Below are 19,901 nucleotides of genomic sequence, written 5' to 3' on the forward strand. Positions count from 1 at the left end.
CATGTACAGTCACATTGACCATATTTGTCTGAAGCGTGTTACCTTTAGAATTCACAGATGGCGATGCCTTATTGCGATTGTTGCAAATGATGGGGAGTTACCAATGTCAATGAGTATCATCACTACATTTCCTTTGAAGTACCTCAAACTGTCATGATTACAGCTGAGATTTTATTTTTATGAGTTGATTTTACTCCTGGCTCAGATTTCGTCTGGGCAGTGTCTTAAAACTTACTCCGAGCTGGGAGTTAAAACTGGTTTTAACAGGATTCCTATGACCTTTTTTGAGATGCTTTTTGGATACGGCCCTGATCTGATTATTTGAACATGACTTGATTCTTGAAATGTACTCGTTGAGTCCAGAGACTAAATATAGTACGGTACAGAAACGGCTGTAGTTCATGAATTACAATGAGTTGAATCATATATTTGGCGTATTTGGGCTTGGAACAGGTCAAGTAACAATACTATATGCTTTGAAACAATTTTTATTCTGGAATGTATTTCAAAATACATATGATGAATGATTTATTTCACTTTCTCAAAATCCCAAACTTGACATGGAAGTATGATACATAATGACAATTGTAAAATTTCCATTTTGTTTGTCTAGACATGTGCGAACATTTTTGCACGAAATTTCATGTATTTACACCAAACAGAATTTGTTCTATGGCACATTTTGATATTGTACAAAATAGAGGATGTGAATGGGTTAAAGACATGCTCTGGAACCTTGGCAAATAGTATTTTTTCTTTTTTTACCTCCTGCTTTGGGCTGGATTTGTCAATGTGTAGTTCATACATGCATAATCTATGATCAGAATTGCTGTTTTACCTCAATTAGCCACATAATCCCTAGTTTCAAAGCGACTGTTTACTGGAAGCTGTTCAGTGCCATTTTCCCCCATGTGGGCCAGCCCCCAAGCAATTCGAATTCAAGCCAATGAGCTTCAGCCCCTCACCATTTGAGTGACGGATAGCAAGATACACACACAGCATCATTCTTATTTGAGTTTTTGAAGGCTTGTTTGGAGCCTAATCCATAATATTATTTTATGATAATAGAAATACTGTATATATTTCTTAGACTCATCATATCAACAATCCAGTCCTGTCCAAGACCCAGCTACTCTATCATATCCAAACTCTCCAACCCACCCACCTTCTCTTTCTCACTCTTTCTCGCTCTCTCTCTGTCTCTCGCTCTCTCCTTCTCTTTCTATCGCTCCCTCCCTCCCTCCCTCCCTCCGAGTTCATCTTTCATCAGACATTCAGCATCAGATATTCATAACCTTTTTATCCATGCCAGAGGAATTAATATGATCAATCATTCTTTGTCTTCAACCGCATAAGTGTTTAGCTGGAGGGAGCTGACAGTCAACGGCTGTCTGAAATGGCACCCTTTTTACTAATGAGGGCCCATAGGGCTCTGTTCAAATGTAGTGTACTATATAGTGAATAGAGTGCCATTTGGGACGCATATACATAGTAATTACTAGACCGCTATGTTAGTGTATCATTCTGTTCTCTGCTCCATAGTTGTCCTTAAGTGGGATGATGCTAGTAACAAATGCAGCTTTCAACACTGTTTTTCATCATTTAATTGTAATAAGATATTCAGAAGTTGGTGTACTCAATGCTGAGTCAGATGCTGAGCTATATTCAACCTCAATGCTTTTTGTCATCGTGTGTACATTGTGGTTATATAGTAGACCGACTGCATACAGAATTACCCTGTAATGTAGTCATGCAGCCATTTGTACTGCATGTCTTTGCTCCTTTGCACCCCAGTATCTCTACTTGCACATTCATCTTCTGCACATCTATCACTCCAGTGTTTATTTGCGGAATTGTAATTATTTCGCCACTACGGCCTATTAATTGACTTACCTCAATCTTACTTCATTTGCACACACTGTTTATAGATTTTTCTATTGTATTATTGACTGTACGTTTGTTTATTCCATGTGTAACTCTGTTGTTGTTTGTGTCACACTGCTTTTCTTTATCTTGGCCTGGTCTCATTTGTAAATGAGAACTTGTTCTCAGCTGGCCTACCTGGTTAAATAAAGATGAAATAAAAAAAATTTAAAAATTAACTTTTCTTTTTTTTGTTGCCATTTTAAGGAGTTTTCAATGACATGATGAAGACAATCCAATTTGACTCACTTGTCATTAGTCACTGAAATTGAATAATCAGTTGATTCTCAGTGCAAGAGGCGTCATTACAGTCCCTGGTTCGAATCCAGGCTGTATCACATCCGGCCGTGATTGGGAGTCCCATAGGGCGACGCACAATTGGTCCAGCGTCGTCCGGCTTAGGCCGTCGTTGTAAATAAGAATTTGTTCTTAACTGACTTGCCTAGTTAAATAAAGGTTAAGTGTATACAGTAGGGAGAACAAGTATTTGATACACTGCCGATTTTGCAGGTTTTCCTACTTACAAAGCATGTAGAGGTCTGTAATTTTTTATCATAGGTACACTTCAACTGTGAGAGACGGAATCTAAAACAAAAATCCAGAAAATCACATTGTATGATTTTTAAGTAATTATTTTGCATTTTATTGCATGACATAAGTATTTGATACATCAGAAAAGCATAACTTAATATTGGGTACAGAAACCTTTGTTTGCAATTACAGAGATCATACGTTTCCTGTAGTTCTTGACCAGGTTTGCACACAGTGCAGCAGGGATTTTCGCCCACTCCTCCATACAGACCTTCTCCAGATCCTTCAGGTTTCGGGGCTGTCGCTGGGCAATACGAACTTTCAGCTCCCTCCAAAGATTTTCTATTGGGTTCAGGTCTGGAGACTGGCTAGGCAACTCCAGGACCTTGAGATGCTTCTTACGGAGCCACTCCTTAGTTGCCCTGGCTGTGTGTTTCGGGTCGTTGTCATGCTGGAAGACCCAGCCATGACCCATCTTCAATGCTCTTACTGAGGGAAGGAGGTTGCTGGCCAAGATCTCGCGATACATGGCCCCATCCATCCTCCCCTCAATACGGTGCAGTCGTCCTGTCCCCTTTGCAGAAAAGCATCCCCAAAGAATGATGTTTCCACCTCCATGCTTCACGGTTGGGATGGTGTTCTTGGGGTTGTACTCATCCTTATTCTTCCTCCAAACACGGCGAGTGGAGTTTAGACCAAAAAGCTCTATTTTTGTCTCATCAGACCACATGACCTTCTCCCATTCCTCCTCTGGATCATACAGATGGTCATTGGCAAACTTCAGATGGGCCTGGACATGCGCTGGCTTGAGCAGGGGGACCTTGCGTGCGCTGCAGAATTTTAATCCATGACGGCGTAGTGTGTTACTAATGGTTTTCTTTGAGACTGTGGTCCCAGCTCTCTTCAGGTCATTGACCAGGTCCTGCCGTGTAGTTCTGGGCTGATCCCTTACCTTCCTCATGATCATTGATGCACCACGAGGTGAGATCTTGCATGGAGCCCCAGACCGAGGGGGATTGACCGTCATCTTGAACTTCTTCCATTTTCTAATAATTGCGCCAACAGTTGTTGCCTTCTCACCAAGCTGCTTGCCTATTGTCCTGTAGCCCATCCCAGCCCTGTGCAGGTCTACAATATTATCCCTGATGTCCTTACACAGCTCTCTGGTCTTGGCCATTGTGGAGAGGTTGGAATCTGTTTGATTGAGTGTGTGGACAGGTGTCTTTTATGCAGGTAACGAGTTCAAACAGGTGCAGTTAATACAGGTAATGAGTGGAGAACAGGAGGGCTTCTTAAAGAAAAACTAACAGGTCTGTGAGAGCCGGAATTCTTACTGGTCGGTAGGTGATCAAATACTTATGTCATGCAATAAAATGCAAATTAATTACTTAAAAATCATACAATGTGATTTTCTGGATTTTTGTTTTAGATTCCGTCTCTCACAGTTGAAGTGTACCTATGATAAAAATTAGACCTCTACATGCTTTGTAAGTAGGAAAACCTGCAAAATCGGCAGTGTATCAAATACTTGTTCTCCCCGCTGTATATATTTTTTGATATTATGTCCAGCTCAAATATAACTATCAGGCTTATAGTGGGGGTCGAATTTGATTCGACTCACATGATCACACATATTAGGCTAGATATGAAATACGTCATGTCTGCCATCATGCTTGTACAGTATGTGACCTTGGTACGTAACAATTTACCTTTCAGCCAATGAATGCCCATATACCTGACGTTAGATGATATTGCTCCTCTTACTTTAACAGACACATGTTGCCGGGGGTGACCAAGTGTAGAAAGATGGTTAGTCAGAAGTAACTGGATTCTGCTTAAGAAACGATGTCTCTTGATGTCTCTGGTTCAGTGTGGCTGGCCAGGGGTTTGGCGGTGGGTGCTATTCAGTAGGGCATGCAAATCAAACTTTATTTGTCATATGCGCCGAATACAACAAGTGTAGACCTTACCGTGAAATGCTTACTTACAAGCCCTTAACCAACAGTGCAGTTCAAGAAGAGTTAAGAACATATTTACCAAATAAACTGAAGTAAAACATTTTAAAAAGTACACAATAACATAACAATAACAAGGCTATATACAGGGGGTGCCGTTACCGAGTCAGTGTGCGGGGGTACAGGTTAGAGGTAATTTGTACATGTAGGTAGGTGTGAAGTGACTATGCATAGATAATAAACAGTGAGTAGCAGCGGTGTGCAAAACAAATTGTGGGGGGGGGTCAATGTAATAGTCCGGTGGCTATTTACAGGGAATCCGTTATAAAATGTTATGCAACAGATTTTTTTCCCACCTTTATTTATACAGGTAAGTCAATTAAGAACAAATGATTATTTACAATGATGACCTCATTGGAACGGTAAGTCCACGTAGGCCTCCGTTTCAGTCCATTTTCTGGTTTGGTGCCTAATGAACTGGACCCTGGATCTGGCCGGTCAGGGAAGGGATATATGGTTTAGGGTTTTTCCCTCACCTCTAAACACATTGACCCTGATGTCAGCCTCTCATTAATGAGGATTAGATCCCCCTGATGTAATTGGACATCTCCCTGTTATTAGCTAACTACTTGTTTGTGAGCGGAGGCCTTTTGCAGTTTATACACTCGTGTGCGCGATTGTATGGCCATCTGGGTGAGTCAGCCAGAAGAAAATTGATCTGATTTAAATCCTGCACACAAATTCTATGAGCTCAACTTCCTCTTTTGCTGTTTTGGACTAAATCACTCTGTCACTCTGACTTTGGGTAAACAATAATATAAAACATTCTCAGGTACATCATCTTCTAACTTTGAGTTTACACTTTAACAAAGAACGCCCTATTTGTTTCGCTGACGTCATGGGTATGTTTTTGTGTGTTGCAATAATAAGCACAGCAGGTATTAACATCATTCGAATATGACATTTCCACATAATGGCCTAGTTTGTTAAGCTTATTGCTTTCTTCCTGAAGTACATATGGCTAGGCTAGTTGGTGTGGTTTGATCCCATTTGATCATTACATCAATAGGCCATCATGATTGACATCTTAGTCCATAACCTGAATTACTCACGGCAGAGATATGCTTATAGGTATTAGATGTAATCCTTTTGTTTGGATATGTCTGTATGGTTTTAACTAGGGCTGGAAATTGCCAGGGACCTCACAATATATTATCACGATACTTAGGTGCCGATACAATACGTATTGCGATTCTCCCTGTTCTATATGTATTGTGATTCGATACTGTGATTTTATTGCAATTTGATATTCCAAACATGTTGCTCACTATATGTCTGCTGCAGAGAGAAGACCAAGAGCATGAGAGAACATTTTGATCAGTCAGGGAAATAACATGTTTTCAGCCCTTTTGACTCACTGTTTAAAAATAATAGTTTTCTCTATACTTCAAATATCAATATAATATTGTCCAAAAATATTGTGATATGTAACTATAATTTGCTCCCTCCCCCCCATCACTAGTGTTAACCAAATTATTCTTAATATTGACATGGGTGAGACAGGGAGAGCTAATTAGCCTGACCTTACAATATATTATGGTGTGTCCTTAGTCTGCAGGAAACAAACTCGGAGACAATTGGCTTTTCCATTATACACTCCAATACCGATTACCAAACTGTAATAGATGCAAAGTTTGAATTGGCAATTATAATTTGTATGTTTTTGCAGAATGCTTGAGTAAAGCTGGTAAGCAACCACATTGGTCCTGCTACTCAGACGGGGCACAGAGAGACGTACAGATGTCCTCACTCCTCAGGAAGGCCTAGGCCACTGAGGTCAGGCAGACTGTGTAGTCTGTGTGTACATCCATTGGACCTGCTGTGGAGGGGGGGGAGGTCATAGACTTATTGTAGTCCTGTACACTACACTACCTCTGGGTATGTTTTCTGTGGCTAGAATAGAGAAGGGACTTGGGACATGTGCTGCTGGCTTCGATTCATACGCACATCCAGTGTTTCTAAGCAGGTACAAAAGATAACTTCGAAAAATGCATCAATCACGGTGGAAAAACTTGAATCACTTTGGGAAAACGGCCGATGGTAGTCATCTCGATTGCTAGTTTATCTCGAGATTCCTTGAACCATTTCCTTTCAGAGTCCTAGTTGAATTTGTATTTTATTTTTACCTTTATTTAACTAGGCAAGTCGGTTAAGAACAAATTCTTATTTTCAATGACGGCCTAGGAACAGTGGGTTAACTGCCTTGTTCAGGGGCAGAACGACTGATTTTTACCTTGTCAGCTCGGGAATTCGATCTTGCAACCTTTCGGTTACTAGTCCAACGCTCTAACCACTAGGCTACCTGCCGCCCCACCTGACGGGTGAAGAAGAAGACAGGTTGATTTTATTGTATTTTTTTATTCAACCTTTATTTAACTAGGCAAGTCAATTAAGAACAAATTCGTATTTACAGTGACGGCCAAACCCGGACGACGCTGGGCCAATTGTGCGCCGACCTATGGGACTCCCAATCACGGCCAGTTGTGATACATCATGGATATGAACCAGGGTGTCTGTAGTGACGCCTCAAGCACTGAGATGCAGTGGCTTAGACCACTGTGCCACTCGGGATCCCACTTGATAGCCACATCGACACTACAGCAGGCAATAAATATAGCTGAAGTAACTCATATTGAACCATAGATTACCACTGATATTATATGGTATTTAATAAGCTAACAATCCCTTCAATAATACATGTATTATTCCCAGATGAGGGACAACCACACAGGGAGTGTCTGATTCCATAACTTTATTGGATTTTCTTTATCAACCATAAGCTGTTCATCCAGTGTGTGCGTGTGTTTGCGTTCCACAATGAAGGTTAATAAAACCGAAGGCTATCTGTGGGCGTTAGTGTCGTGTTACAGCATCAGTCTGTTGGCTGATCCTCGTCTGTCTGTCAGTAGTGGGTCATTCAGCCTCCCTCCCGTCTTGCGTAATTTAACTCTTAACCAGATAGTTGTATCAAGGGCGCTTAACAATAATTCTTATGAAGTTGCCGCCCATCCACATCGAAAACTTTAACACAACAGTGAGTCTGATGTTCAGCTGTTTGTCATGGCTCCATGTAGCTCCATCTGCTCACACTGGTGGGGCATCAAACAGATGAGGCACGTAAAGAGATCAACACCACTAAGCTAAACAGTGATTCTATGCTTTATGTGGTCTTTGTAATGTTCTCTCCCCTGTACTCCCTCAAGACAAGTATAGCCACAGTACAGTAGTTGAGATTTTCCCAGATTGCTTGTATGCAACATGTTTGTGTGTGAGTACAGTTTGTAACCCTGACGGTGATAATGGAAGGCCATTTTATGTGTGTTCTCCTCAGACACTGGGAGGCCATTAAGAGGTGGGATGAAGCCATCCAGCTGACTCCAGACAACCCTCTACTGTATGAGATGAAGTCCCAGGTACATTACAATACTACAGCTGTCAGCCACTTATCCTCCTCCTCCTGCTGCTCTTTCTCCTCCTGCTGCTCTCCCTCCTCCTCTTGCCCCTTCTAAGCCTCTACTGTATGAGATGAAGTCCCAGGTACATTACAATACTACAGCTGTCAGCCACTTATCCTCCTCCTCCTGCTGCTCTTTCTCCTTCTGCTGCTCTCCCTCCTCCTCTTGCCCCTTCTAAGCCTCTACTGTATGAGATGGTACATTACAGTACTGCAGTACTGCAGGTGGAGGAGGTACATTACAGTACTGCAGGTGTCTGACACTTATCCTGCTTTCCTTCCTGCTCTCCAACTCTCCAGTCCTCAGACCACAGCCAGCATGTTAGGGCCAGTTGGGACTAGAGGTTGACCGATTATGATTTTTCAACACCGATACCGATTATTGGAGGACCAAAAAAAAGCCGGTGCCGATTAATCGGCCAATTTTTTTATTTATTTGTAATAATGACGATTACAACAATACTGAATGAACACTTATTTTAACTTAATATAATACATAAATTCTATCAATTTAGCCTCAAATATATAATGAAACATGTTCAATTTGGTTTAAATAATGCAAATACAAAGTGTTGGAGAAGAAAGTAAAAGTGCAATATGTGCCATGTAAAAAAGCTAACGTTTAAGTTCCTTGCTCAGAACATGAGAACATATGAAAGCTGGTGGTTCCTTTTAACATGAGTCTTCAATATTCCCAGGTAAGAAGTTTTAGGTTGTAGTTATTATAGGGATTATAGGACTATTTCTCTCTGTACGATTTGTATTTCATATACCTTTGACTATTGGATTTTCTTATAGGCACTTTAGTATTGCCAGTGAAACAGTATAGCTTCCGTCCCTCTCCTCGCTCCTACCTGGGCTCAAACCAGGAACACATTAACAACAGCCACCCTCGAAGCAGCGCTACCCATGCAGAGCAAGGGGAACAACTACTCCAAGTCTCAGAGCGAGTGACGTTTGAAACGCTATTAGCGCGCACCCGGCTAACTAGCTAGCCATTTCACATCGGTTACACCAGCCTAATCTTGGGAGTTGATAGGCTTGAAGTCATAAACAGTGCAATGCTTGAAGAGTTACGAAGGGCTGCTGGCAAAACGCACGAAAGTGCTGTTTGAATGAATGCTTACGAGCCTGCTGGTGCCTACCATCGCTCAGTCAGACTGCTCAATCAAATATCAGATCATAGACTTAATTATAACATAATAACACACAGAAATACGAGCCTTGGGTCATTTAATATGGTCGAATCCGGAATCTACCATCTCGAAAACAAAACGTTTATTTTTTTCAGTGAAATACGGAACCGTTCCGTATTTTATCTAACGGGTGGCATCCCTAAGTCTAAATATTCCTGTTACATTGCACAACCTTCAATGTTATGTCATAATTACGTAAAATTCTGGCAAACGAGCCAGGCGGCCCAAACTGTTGCATGTACCCTGACTCTGCGTGCAATGAACGCAAGAGAACTGACACAATTTCACCTGGTTAATATTGCCTGCTAACCTGGAATTCTTTTTGCTAAATATGCAGGTTTAAAAATATATACTTCTGTGTATTGATTTTAAGAAAGGCATTGATGTTTATGGTTAGGTACAGTCGTGCAACAATTGTGCTTTTTTCGCAAATGCGCTTTTGTTAAATCATCCGCCGTTTGGCGAAGTTGGCTGTCTTTGTTAGGAAGAAATAGTATTCACACAGTTCGCAACGAGCCAGGCGGCCCAAACTGCTGCATATACCCTGACTCTGTTGCAGAGGTGACACATTTTCCCTAGTTAATAGAAATTCATGTTAGCAGGCAATATTAACTAAATATGCAGGTTTAAAAATATATACTTGTGTATTGATTTTAAGAAAGACATTGATGTTTATGGTTAGGTACACATTGGAGCAACGACAGTCCTTTTTCGTGAATGCGCACCACATCGATTATATGCAACGCAGGACTGGCTAGATAAACTAGTAATATCATTAACCATGTGTAGTTAACTAGTGATTATGATTGATTGATTGTTTTTTACAAGATAAGTTTAATGCTAGCTAGCAACTTACCTTGGCTTCTTACTGCATTCGCGTAACAGGCAGGCTCCTCGTGGAGTGCAATGTAAAGCAGGTGGTTAGAGCATTGGACTAGTTAACCGTAAGGTTGCGAGATTGAATCCCCAAGCTGACATGGTAAAAATCTGTCGTTCTGCCCCTGAACAAGGCAGTTAACCCACCGTTCCTAGGCCGTCATTGAAAATAAGAATGTGTTCTTAACTGACTTGCCTAGTTAAAAAATATTATTACTTTTTTTTTTAAATAAACGGCAAATCGGTGGCCAAAAATACCGATTACCGATTGATATGAAAACCTGAAATCGGCCATTCCGATTAATCGGTCGACCTCTAGTTGGGACCAGGTACGGCCAGTTGGGACCAGGTACGGCCATTTGGGACCAAGTTTGGCTAGTTGGGACCAGGTAGGGCCAGTTGGGACCGGTACAGCCAGTTGGGACCAGGTACGGCCAGATACAGTGTCTCTCTGCTACACACAGAACCTTTTGTTTTGTATGATCCCTTTTTATCTCTTTCTTGTTCTCTGTGCTGGTACAGTACAAATATAGTGTGTCTTTCAAAGATTTCAAATTGAATCTCTCCATACAAGGATTGTAAGTAGAGGATAGACATGTTTGTTCTAGATGGTCAAAGATGTGTGTCACACTGTGTGTACAGTGTACATGTTGACGTGTTCGTGATCCCATGTCATCAGGATGTTCTCACCTAACCCTCTCCCGGCTGCCACATTGGTATGCTTTAAAGTGAGAGCAGAGGACAGTGGTTTGGTCGGCATGGTGATGCCAATGTGGAAACCATCCAACCTGGGCTCCATTGGGACTATCAGTGTGGGCACCACCTTATTTTGTGGGCAGTGTGCACATAGCCTGTCTTCTCTTGAGAAGGCAGGCCTCTCTCAATAGCAAGGCCATGCTCACTGAGTCTGTACATTCATCAAAGCTTTCCTTGTGTCAGTCACAGTGGCCAGGTATTCTGCCACTGTGTACTCTCTGTTTAGGGCCAAACAGCATTCCAGTTTGCTCAGTTTTTGGGTTAATTCTTTCCAATGTGTCAGGTAATTATCTTTTTGTTTTCTCATGATTTGGCTGGGTCTTTCTCCCTATTTCCCTATCTTCCTTCTTCCCTCCCTCCCCTGACACCCAGGTGTCAATGAGATTAGGCTAGCTAGCCAACAGAGATGTGATGGGGGGATCATAGAGCAGTTGGCTATCCCTGACTGTGATCTATAGTCACACCACGTGTCCCCACACTTCTCCAGTAGTATCTGTACCACAATTAACTTTCTCCTTATATATAGCCTTAACCTTTCCAAGCAGCATTTTCCCTCCACGCTTTTAATGGCAGACATTATCAACCATGATATGAAATCTGAGAAGAATTGAATTACGCGTCCTCATTTAGCCAAGTTCTCAAATACTCTACTGTATTTTGGGCTGCTAAATAACTTTATTAGTCATGTTTTAGAAGGGACACATAAAAAGGGGTCACAAACACACAGAACTCTGTTAGTATGCTCTGTAGCGGGGGAGACATTTCCCTCCCTCATTAAACTATATTCTGATGTGTTTCATTACACAGTTTTAACACTGTCTGAGTGTGCAATAAAAATATCTGTCCCCATTAGTCCAGTCTGTCAGTTGGGCGTTCTCCACATGCTGCAAGACGAGCTCTATGAGTCTCTTATCAGACGTTAGACAGCTCTCTCAGAGCCAGAAGACTGAGACAGATGCAACTCAGACATTTGCCATTCACTTTCTCTTATCACCTTCCTCCCTTTAACTCAATTAGCCTCTCTATGACATGCACTGTCTTCTTTGTGTCTGTCCATCACGCTCTCCTTTGAAAGCCTTGTCCTTCTGTGTTCGTCACTTTCTCCTTTGAACGTTTTGATTGGCGTGAGATCCCATTCCAGCTCAGTCATCGCTGATGTCTGTCTGTAAAGCTGCATGAGGCATGAATGTTGAGGACTAACTTTATTGTCCATTGAATATAATGTTTACCCTAGAATAACAGTCAAAAACAGAATATGAGAGGGGGGTGTTTCAAAGACTAGAACACTGTTATTTCCCCACACATTCCAACATATATCATCTCTGATAAACCACGTTTATTATTCTCATGTCTTAAACAATCACTTCTGGAGTCACCTTTCTCTCTTGGTTAAACAAAAGCAGTGTCTCAGTATGCTGGTTCCGTCCTCTCTACCTCAGTACAGCACAGTGCTGAGGTAGTTCCTGTGGTCTGCAGTCCAGAGACAGATGGAGGCATTAGCAGGGTATCACTAGAGGTCCCTGTGTATCATGGCCTTGAACCTCCCAGTACTCTAACCTCATTGTAATGTAATAGCAGGTTATTTACCAGGATCCTGCCCCTAGTTCGTCTGGCATTGCTAATTATAATACATAACGTAGACAATAAGACTGCACTATAACGTCACGACCGGCACATTTTCCACAGGCACGTCACTAAGGAATATCCGTCAGAGGATGACTGGCTTCGCATGCATAGTGATCAGTCCTCTGGTGCCGGGTGCTGTGATCTAATTTCCTACTGACTGCTGAACTAACAAACAGGCCTCAGTTATCTCTGTCACTGATGCTGGGATGGTGGAGGAGTGCGACTGGCTTATAAATGATGTTAACCATCCTCACCATTTTGTGAGTTACTCTGTGTCACCATATCTGTTTATTTATCTGTTGCTAAGGTTGAATAGAATGGTGCTTTATTATATTTTTATTCAGGATGCAAATGTGACTTTTCCCCTAATCCCAGAGACAACACACATACAGTTTACTTCCGTGATGGTGCAAAATATGACCCTTTATGCGGAGTCTGTTTGACCCTTGCCCTCTGACCCTTGACCTGCAGGTGCTGACCATTCTGCAGGAGGTGTTCCCAGCGGTGCAGGCAGCAGAGATGGCTGTGAAGCTCCGCCCCCTGTGGTGGGAGGGCTGGCAGACCCTAGGCCGTGCCCAGCTCAGTCTGGGTGAGGTGGACCTGGTCAGTTTTACCACCTACACATTTTTCACACTGTCGTGCCAACCCTAAACAAACTGTGCTGTCTCGGATATTTTCTTTTCACATGGTCCTGTTGAGCACAGTTCCAGCAACTGTGGAGGATGTGTAACCAGGCCAGCTTGGTAGAGCTTGGTTGGCTCTGCAAGGATTGGCTCTGTTAGGTTTGGCTCTCTAGTGTGAAAAGCAGGTAACCTAGCTTGTGATCCATGAACAGAAACACTAAGATTTTAGTGCATAATGCACTTCACCCTCTGACATCACTACAAGGTTTAGCAGGTGGCTGAGTCGTACGAGTCTCACATGTTACTGTATGGAGGTGAGACTGTTCGGAACGGAGACTGTAGGTAAGGGGCCCTAGCTTGTCTGTCATCCCCACAGACACTAAAATATCAGTCATTACCCTGAGCTCTTATTTTAACTTTTCCCTGTCTCGCTGAGATAAAGTTGCTCTTTTAAAGCACACCCAAGTGCCTGGGGCATGGAAGATCACTTAAGGTGCCCCACAGTGCACGCCTGAACCTGTATGAAACCTGGCTGGATCACAGTTGGACTGCTGCTCTGCCTCTTAGACAGGAGAGGAAAAAACACCTAGCTGAACTGAGAAACCCTATGGCTAATGGCCCTGTGTGTACATCTCTAATGTCCCGGGGCAACTTAACTGTCAGAAGTTTACCCAAAACAACAATGGGAAGTGTTGAAAGTTACCTGAGCTACAGCCCGCCAAATATATACACGCTTACATATATAATGGAGAGGAGAAAATGCCAGTCTATTTTTAGAGCGCCTTGTTCAGTCTCGTTTCAGGACGTTGTGTGCATCAACATGTTTGAGTAGCGCCCTGTTTGCACAAAGACGGGCGCAGTGATCTCTGGCTTCACATACACATGTCTCTCTCTTTCTTTCTCTCGCTTTCTCTTTCTCTCTCTCTCTCTCTGTGTTTTTTCTTGTTCTCTCTCTGTCCATTTCTCTCTTGGTCACTCTGTTTTTTCTTGTTCACTGTTCTCTCTGTCCATTTCTCTCTTGGTCTCTCTGTTTTTTCTTGTTCACTGTTCTCTCTGTCCATTTCTCTCTTGGTCTCTCTGTTTTTTCTTGTTCACTGTTCTCTCTGTCCATTTCTCTCTTGGTCTCTCTGTTTTTTCTTGTTCACTGTTCTCTCTGTCCATTTCTCTCTTGGTCTCTCTGTTTTTTCTTGTTCACTGTTCTCTCTGTCCATTTCTCACTATTTTCAATCTCTTGTTTTCTCTTGTTCTGTTTCTCCCTCTCTCTGTATTTCCTCCTATGTATCTTTCTTTCTCTCTGTATTTACCTAGTGCCCTGATTGACTCTGAATGGAATATGTGCTATTATAATAAAACACCCCATTTTTCTATGTAGTGTGTGACACAAGTTGGCCGTCAGATCTAAGGGGCGGTTTTGTCATTTGGTTGGGGATCGTTGTTGAAATGACAGAAAGAAGGAGCACAGAAGACCGAATTCCATCTTTGAAAGATCTGTGCTTTTGAAAGAACTGTGTGAATACAAACCATTTATCCTATGAGTCTTGACTTGCCAGAGTTCATTTGTCAAAACGTTCTTTTCTTGACAGTTTCGCTTGACTTAGCCTTTATAGTATTTTTGTTTGCATACTTGTTCCAGTTGGGCAAACCAAACCAGTCCATTTCAGGAATGTTGGCCTAATAAGAGCTTGAGTCTCCAGTCTCCTTTAAGACTGGCATTTGAGGAGATTAGAGAGACAGAAAGTTGTTTAAGTCCCATCCTTTTAACATACAGATACAGGCCATAATAGTCCAGGTGTGATTGCCGAGTCCTGTAATGGGGGCTAGTAAAATCGCTTCACCATTCTGTGAATCATATCGTGTTCTCATTTGGACCCTGAGAAGAATAAGAGGGGAGGTAGAGAGAAAACAGGAGAAGGAGAGACCAGGAGAAAGAGTGTGCAGGAGAGATGGAGAATGAGAGAGGGCAAGAGGAAGCATCTTCACCACCCATGGGATAAGGAGTGTACAACTAAATAATCAGGGCCTGGAGTTTTCCCTGGTAGCCCAAAAAAACTCCTTGCAGTACCCATAGTATTTGTAATAAATAATAACATATTGAATGTGTAATGCGCTTTTCATTGAAAAATAATCTCAAAGTGCTACAGTTAGTGCGTTAAAATAGTTAATAACAAGAGACATAGACAAATAAGGACTCAACTAGACCGGCCCATTGACACAAAGAACACTGCTGACGCTACAAGGACAACAAGGAACATGGCAATAACTAACTAACAGAAGGCCTTCCCAAAGAGGATGTTTTTTAGGCCAATTTTAAAGGAGCCCAGAGTCTGTGGTGCCTTCAGGTGGTCCGGGCGTGCGTCCCAGAGGGGGTGGTCGAGCGAGCCCAATCCCCCCATGGTGCGGAGCTTGGTCCTGGCGGACGTGGAGGAGCTGGCTATTGCTCGACCCGAGGTTGCGGGCAGGGTAAAGGGCTAAGAGCAATTATCTGATTTTATGATTTATTATCTAACAATCTTATTACCCAAGGGGATAAATAAAGTTGTATATCTTATTAATCTACTGCTGCGTAAACACTGATGCTGATCAGTGCCTTTAGGTTGGAATGAGGTGGATGAGGTTATTCTTGGTCATTACTGAACCTGCATCAGCCCCATCTTAGAATGAATCATCCTAACAAAAGCTTGAGTCATTTGAGTTTGAGTTTGGTCTGTCTGAGATACTTTGTTATTAATTTGAGCTCGGACAGAGAAAGCTGGAAGGGATTCAGCAATACATTTCTAATGGTATTCAACTCATTTCCGTCACGATCAGATGTAATTTGCGAACTCAACAATTATCATGAAAAGTACTTAGTGTGAGATTAAAGATTAATTTCATAATTCCATCCGGCAGGGCAATGGTTTGATTTTTTAGCCCATTACTATGTGAAGTATAATTTGCCCTCCTCCAGAGTTAGACAATTATGTGTAAATCTATGTACTTATGCCTGGTCAGGTGAATGATGGATGGAGGCCGTCGTAATGCTGCGGTGAATCTCTCTATAATGAAACTAATGTGACAGGAATGAGGTTTTGTTGTAGCTGACATTCTGAAGAGAGACTAGAGCTACCACTTCACATTGTTGCCAGTCTCACGCTTCATCAAATTAGAGGAATTATTACGCAGAAGCAGCAGACCTGCATACGGATCCTTTTGAACGTATTTCTTCCTAAACATAGGGATCCTAGGAAACCCATCTATTACGACTTTAACTGTTCACCCTTTACACATGGTGGGACTCAAAAGAGAGTGCTATAGATTCTTTGACGTCCTTTGGCTTTTAGATGTACAGCATTTTTGACATGATTACTGTAGACCATCTGGTAGAGTGATCTTTGATTGTAATATGAACGAACCGTCAACATATGACTTTCTCTGTAGCATTGGAGTTGTTTTATGGTTCTTCTCAGCAGGCATTGTGACCAACAACACTCACTACTCCTTTTAGTCTCAGAGCACATCTAAATCAACTGAATTGAATACATTTGTGTCTGATTTCAAAACAAAGCCCTGAATCTTTTCCGGATAATAGTATAAAAAAGCACAAACCACCCCGTTTGATAACATAAATGTACATTAGAGACCTTCCCTTAACTTTGTCCATTTCCATGATTCCTATTTCAAGACAACTGCACCCCATTCCCAGTGAAAGGGTCTGATGACCATACACTAGCAATGTACATAGAAACAGGACCCCTGGGGACAAACAAAACACTACAGTTGTTTTTACTCATCAAGCTTCTCCAATGGTCATATCGCGTCAATGCTTTGGTATTTGGTATTTTATTAGGATCCCCATTTAGCTGTTGTGAAAGCAGCAGCTACTCTTCCTGGGTTCCACATAAAACATGACATTGTACAGAACACCAATAGGCAAGGACAGAACTACACACCTTTCCTTTCAAAGCCTTAAATCTTCCCCAAGAAAATATTTGTCCTTCATACCAGTCATTTGTGTTAATCTTAAGTCAATAAAAAGATGTTAACAGAAAGGAAAATACAACAAAGGTCTTCATCCTGTCCACAGGCGGTGAGGTCCTTCCAGGTAGCGGTCCACCTGTGTCCGTCAGAGCGCCCCCTCTGGTCGGAGGACCTGGCGTGGGCACGGCGGCTGCAGCAGCAGAGACGGACGGCTCAGGACCAGACCCAGCGGGAGGAGGAGGCCCAACAGGATGTCCTGAACCCTCCAGAGCTCCAGCAGGACTACGACTTTGAGTCAGACGAGGTGGTGGTGGCCTGCGCTGCCGTAGCCGAGAGACAGAGACGCTATGAGGAACTGAAGAGGACAGTCGTGGTTGTCGACGCTGAGGGGAATTCTAGGGAGGTACCTGTGGAGGAGGAGGGGTCAGGGGACACACCCTCTTCATCACAGGATCAGTTGGTCAAAGCACGGGGACTATGATCTGTCTCTAAGGACTTATGGGCTAGAATGGATCTTATGGACTGAAATGGGTCGTTTGTTTTTGTTGTTTTGAGTCTTTAGTCTTTATGCATGTCGTTATGGTTTTCTGCTTTAGTCTACAACAGACTGTGGGTGATAGAGGTAGATTTAATCAAATAGATTTTTGTTTGTGTGTTATGTTTTCACTGTTTATCAATGCTCTCATATTACTGCCATTTAAAAGCCTGAATTTGAGCGTAGCCAAAAATAATTATCATCATCATTTGGCACTCGAGGTCAATAGTCACTCGTTGATTAATCCTCCTCCTGAAAAGAGGATCCTGTTGTGTTTTGGAATATGTCTGTCAGTCCCATTTATCTCAGACACATTCAGGGCCGGTTTCCCCAGACACAGATTTAACCTAGTCCTGGACTAAAAAGTTTTTCACTGGAGAGACTCTAATTGAGCTTGCTTTTCCATCCAGGACTAGGCTTACTCTGTGTCCGGGAAACTGCCCCTTAGTCTTTTGAAATGTCTATGAGAACATCCGGAACGTCTTTGTCAGACGACCGGAAAAGATCTCCCTGGAAAACTCCTCTCGCTTGAGTCAATCAGTCAAGCTGTTATTAACGTCAACTTTTTGAATTGCAGTTTCATGCAACATAAAATCGCAGTTGGAAGTGCTATTTCATAATGACTAACGGACTGGTCTTATCTGTTGGGAAACTCTGTCTCCACGGTAACTCAGAGAAATAAACCCCACAAAGAAATAATATTGCATGAGTATTCCCAGAATTCCAGCTGAGTGTTAGATTTGTGTGTCATATGACCCTCCATAGGGGATAGGTGAGCTGCTAAAATAATATATCCACCTTGGGCCTGAGATCTAGCAGCTGGATAGCGCTGAAAGCTCTGTGCAGTCAGCTTGGACTGGCCATGCTGAAAAGCCTAGAAGCTTGAACAGTCATTGAATTTGAATGGCATCTTCTAATAGCAAGATTGTTTTCATGGGACACTCAAGGGGTTTTGTATGACTAAAACAGGCTATCAAATTTAGGGGTTTATTATTGCCGATATTAAAGAGAGGCGCTGTGAAAGAGGAGACAGGTTTTTGAGAAGATTCATGTATCCTCCTTGTCTTTATTAAAATCATATTAAGACCATTTTGTCATCTCTATCTCTCTTAAATATATTTCCTAGTAGTACAGCATTAAAGGAGTATTCTGACAGAGGGAACTGGCCTCGTACTAGAACATGAATCTCAGGGGATGCTTTAGGATTTAAATAGGGCATTACACGTCAGGAACATTTTATCAATAGAAATCATTAGACAATAAATTGTTATTGGTAAAGAACTACAAACAGTGCCTATATCATTGTAACTGGTAATTGGTAGGATATGTGTTTTGGTCATCATCACTACGATGGAAGTAGGCAAAGAAGTGGCAACTATGGGTAAAAGCAGACCTTGTTCTCTCAACAAGTCAACCACGCTGAGGGTACGTGTTTACAGTGCAAACATCTGGTGATGTTGCCAAAGCCATTCAAATCATTTCAACACCTGGCACAAAAATTCTCAAAACAAGTCTGCAGCATAAGATTGTGGTAGCGTATCAAAATGGGGCATGAATGTGTTAGTAACAGTAATTAATTTTATAGGACTGAGTTCATTCACAGGTAATGTGGGGGACGATAGGAGCTGTAAACAAATAGTGGGAGAGGGAACATCTGTTTAGACCATGAGAATGCTCATGTATAATGTGAGTTATATTGATGTTTCTGTAACTGACCCAGCTGATGTAGTAATACTTTGTTCTGTGAATAATAAGCAAATGGATCCGTTTTACCTGTAATGTGTCAATTGAAAATAAATCAATTGGTTACAAGTAACGTTGCAAATTGAATTGGCCTTTTATTTACTATATGCTATATTTTGACTATTGTATTCACTCCGCCAGCGTAAGTCATGGAAAAGATTGAACAAAACTCGCTATGCTACAAATATTAACTAGTGGATGTACAGTACAGTACAAAAGCCTACGTTCTACATCATTTAAAGTGTAAATCATTTGCCACCCTCACATGTTTTGTCATAAATGTGCTGTAGTAGAGAAATTACATTTCTTTATTATTGATTAGAGGCATATTAACTGTAAAACATCTGAAAATGCTGTTTAAAAAAATAAGTTGCATAAAATGCAGCAAAGCATATGCAGCCAACCTAAACCAGTCTTTACGATTGACCGGATGAACTGGCTACCTGATCAAGTCCTCTGAAAAACATTAGGATGGTGACTGATATTGATCAATGATCTGTAACCTCCATCAGATTAATCCTGTAATCAGTATTTATGTTTGGTTTTAGTGCCATCAGTGGGCTGGAATGATTGATAATTTATTTTTTCAGAGGCTTTGATCAGGTAGTCAGGTTACCAGGTCAGTCGTAAAGACTGGGTCAGGTTGGCTGCATGTGTTTTGCTGCG

The 19,901-nt window shown here is 41.9% G+C and overlaps 1 protein-coding gene across 2 annotated transcripts in view; it reads left to right on the forward strand.

The window, feature by feature from the left end:
- LOC115159801 (tetratricopeptide repeat protein 33) overlaps window positions 1–19,311 on the forward strand; it is a 50,059-nt gene extending 30,748 nt beyond the window's left edge. For both annotated transcript variants that reach the window (XM_029709857.1, XM_029709858.1), the window contains exons 3-5: window positions 7,801–7,882; window positions 12,849–12,980; window positions 17,064–19,311. In XM_029709857.1, the coding sequence (XP_029565717.1) occupies window positions 7,801–7,882; window positions 12,849–12,980; window positions 17,064–17,438 (589 nt within the window). In that variant the 3' untranslated portion in view covers window positions 17,439–19,311. The remainder of the gene's footprint in view (window positions 1–7,800; window positions 7,883–12,848; window positions 12,981–17,063) is intronic.
- The last annotated feature ends 590 nt before the right edge of the window (window positions 19,312–19,901 follow it).

Source organism: Salmo trutta, chromosome 23 (genome assembly GCF_901001165.1).
Source record: "Salmo trutta chromosome 23, fSalTru1.1, whole genome shotgun sequence".
NCBI classification, from domain to species: domain Eukaryota; kingdom Metazoa; phylum Chordata; class Actinopteri; order Salmoniformes; family Salmonidae; genus Salmo; species Salmo trutta.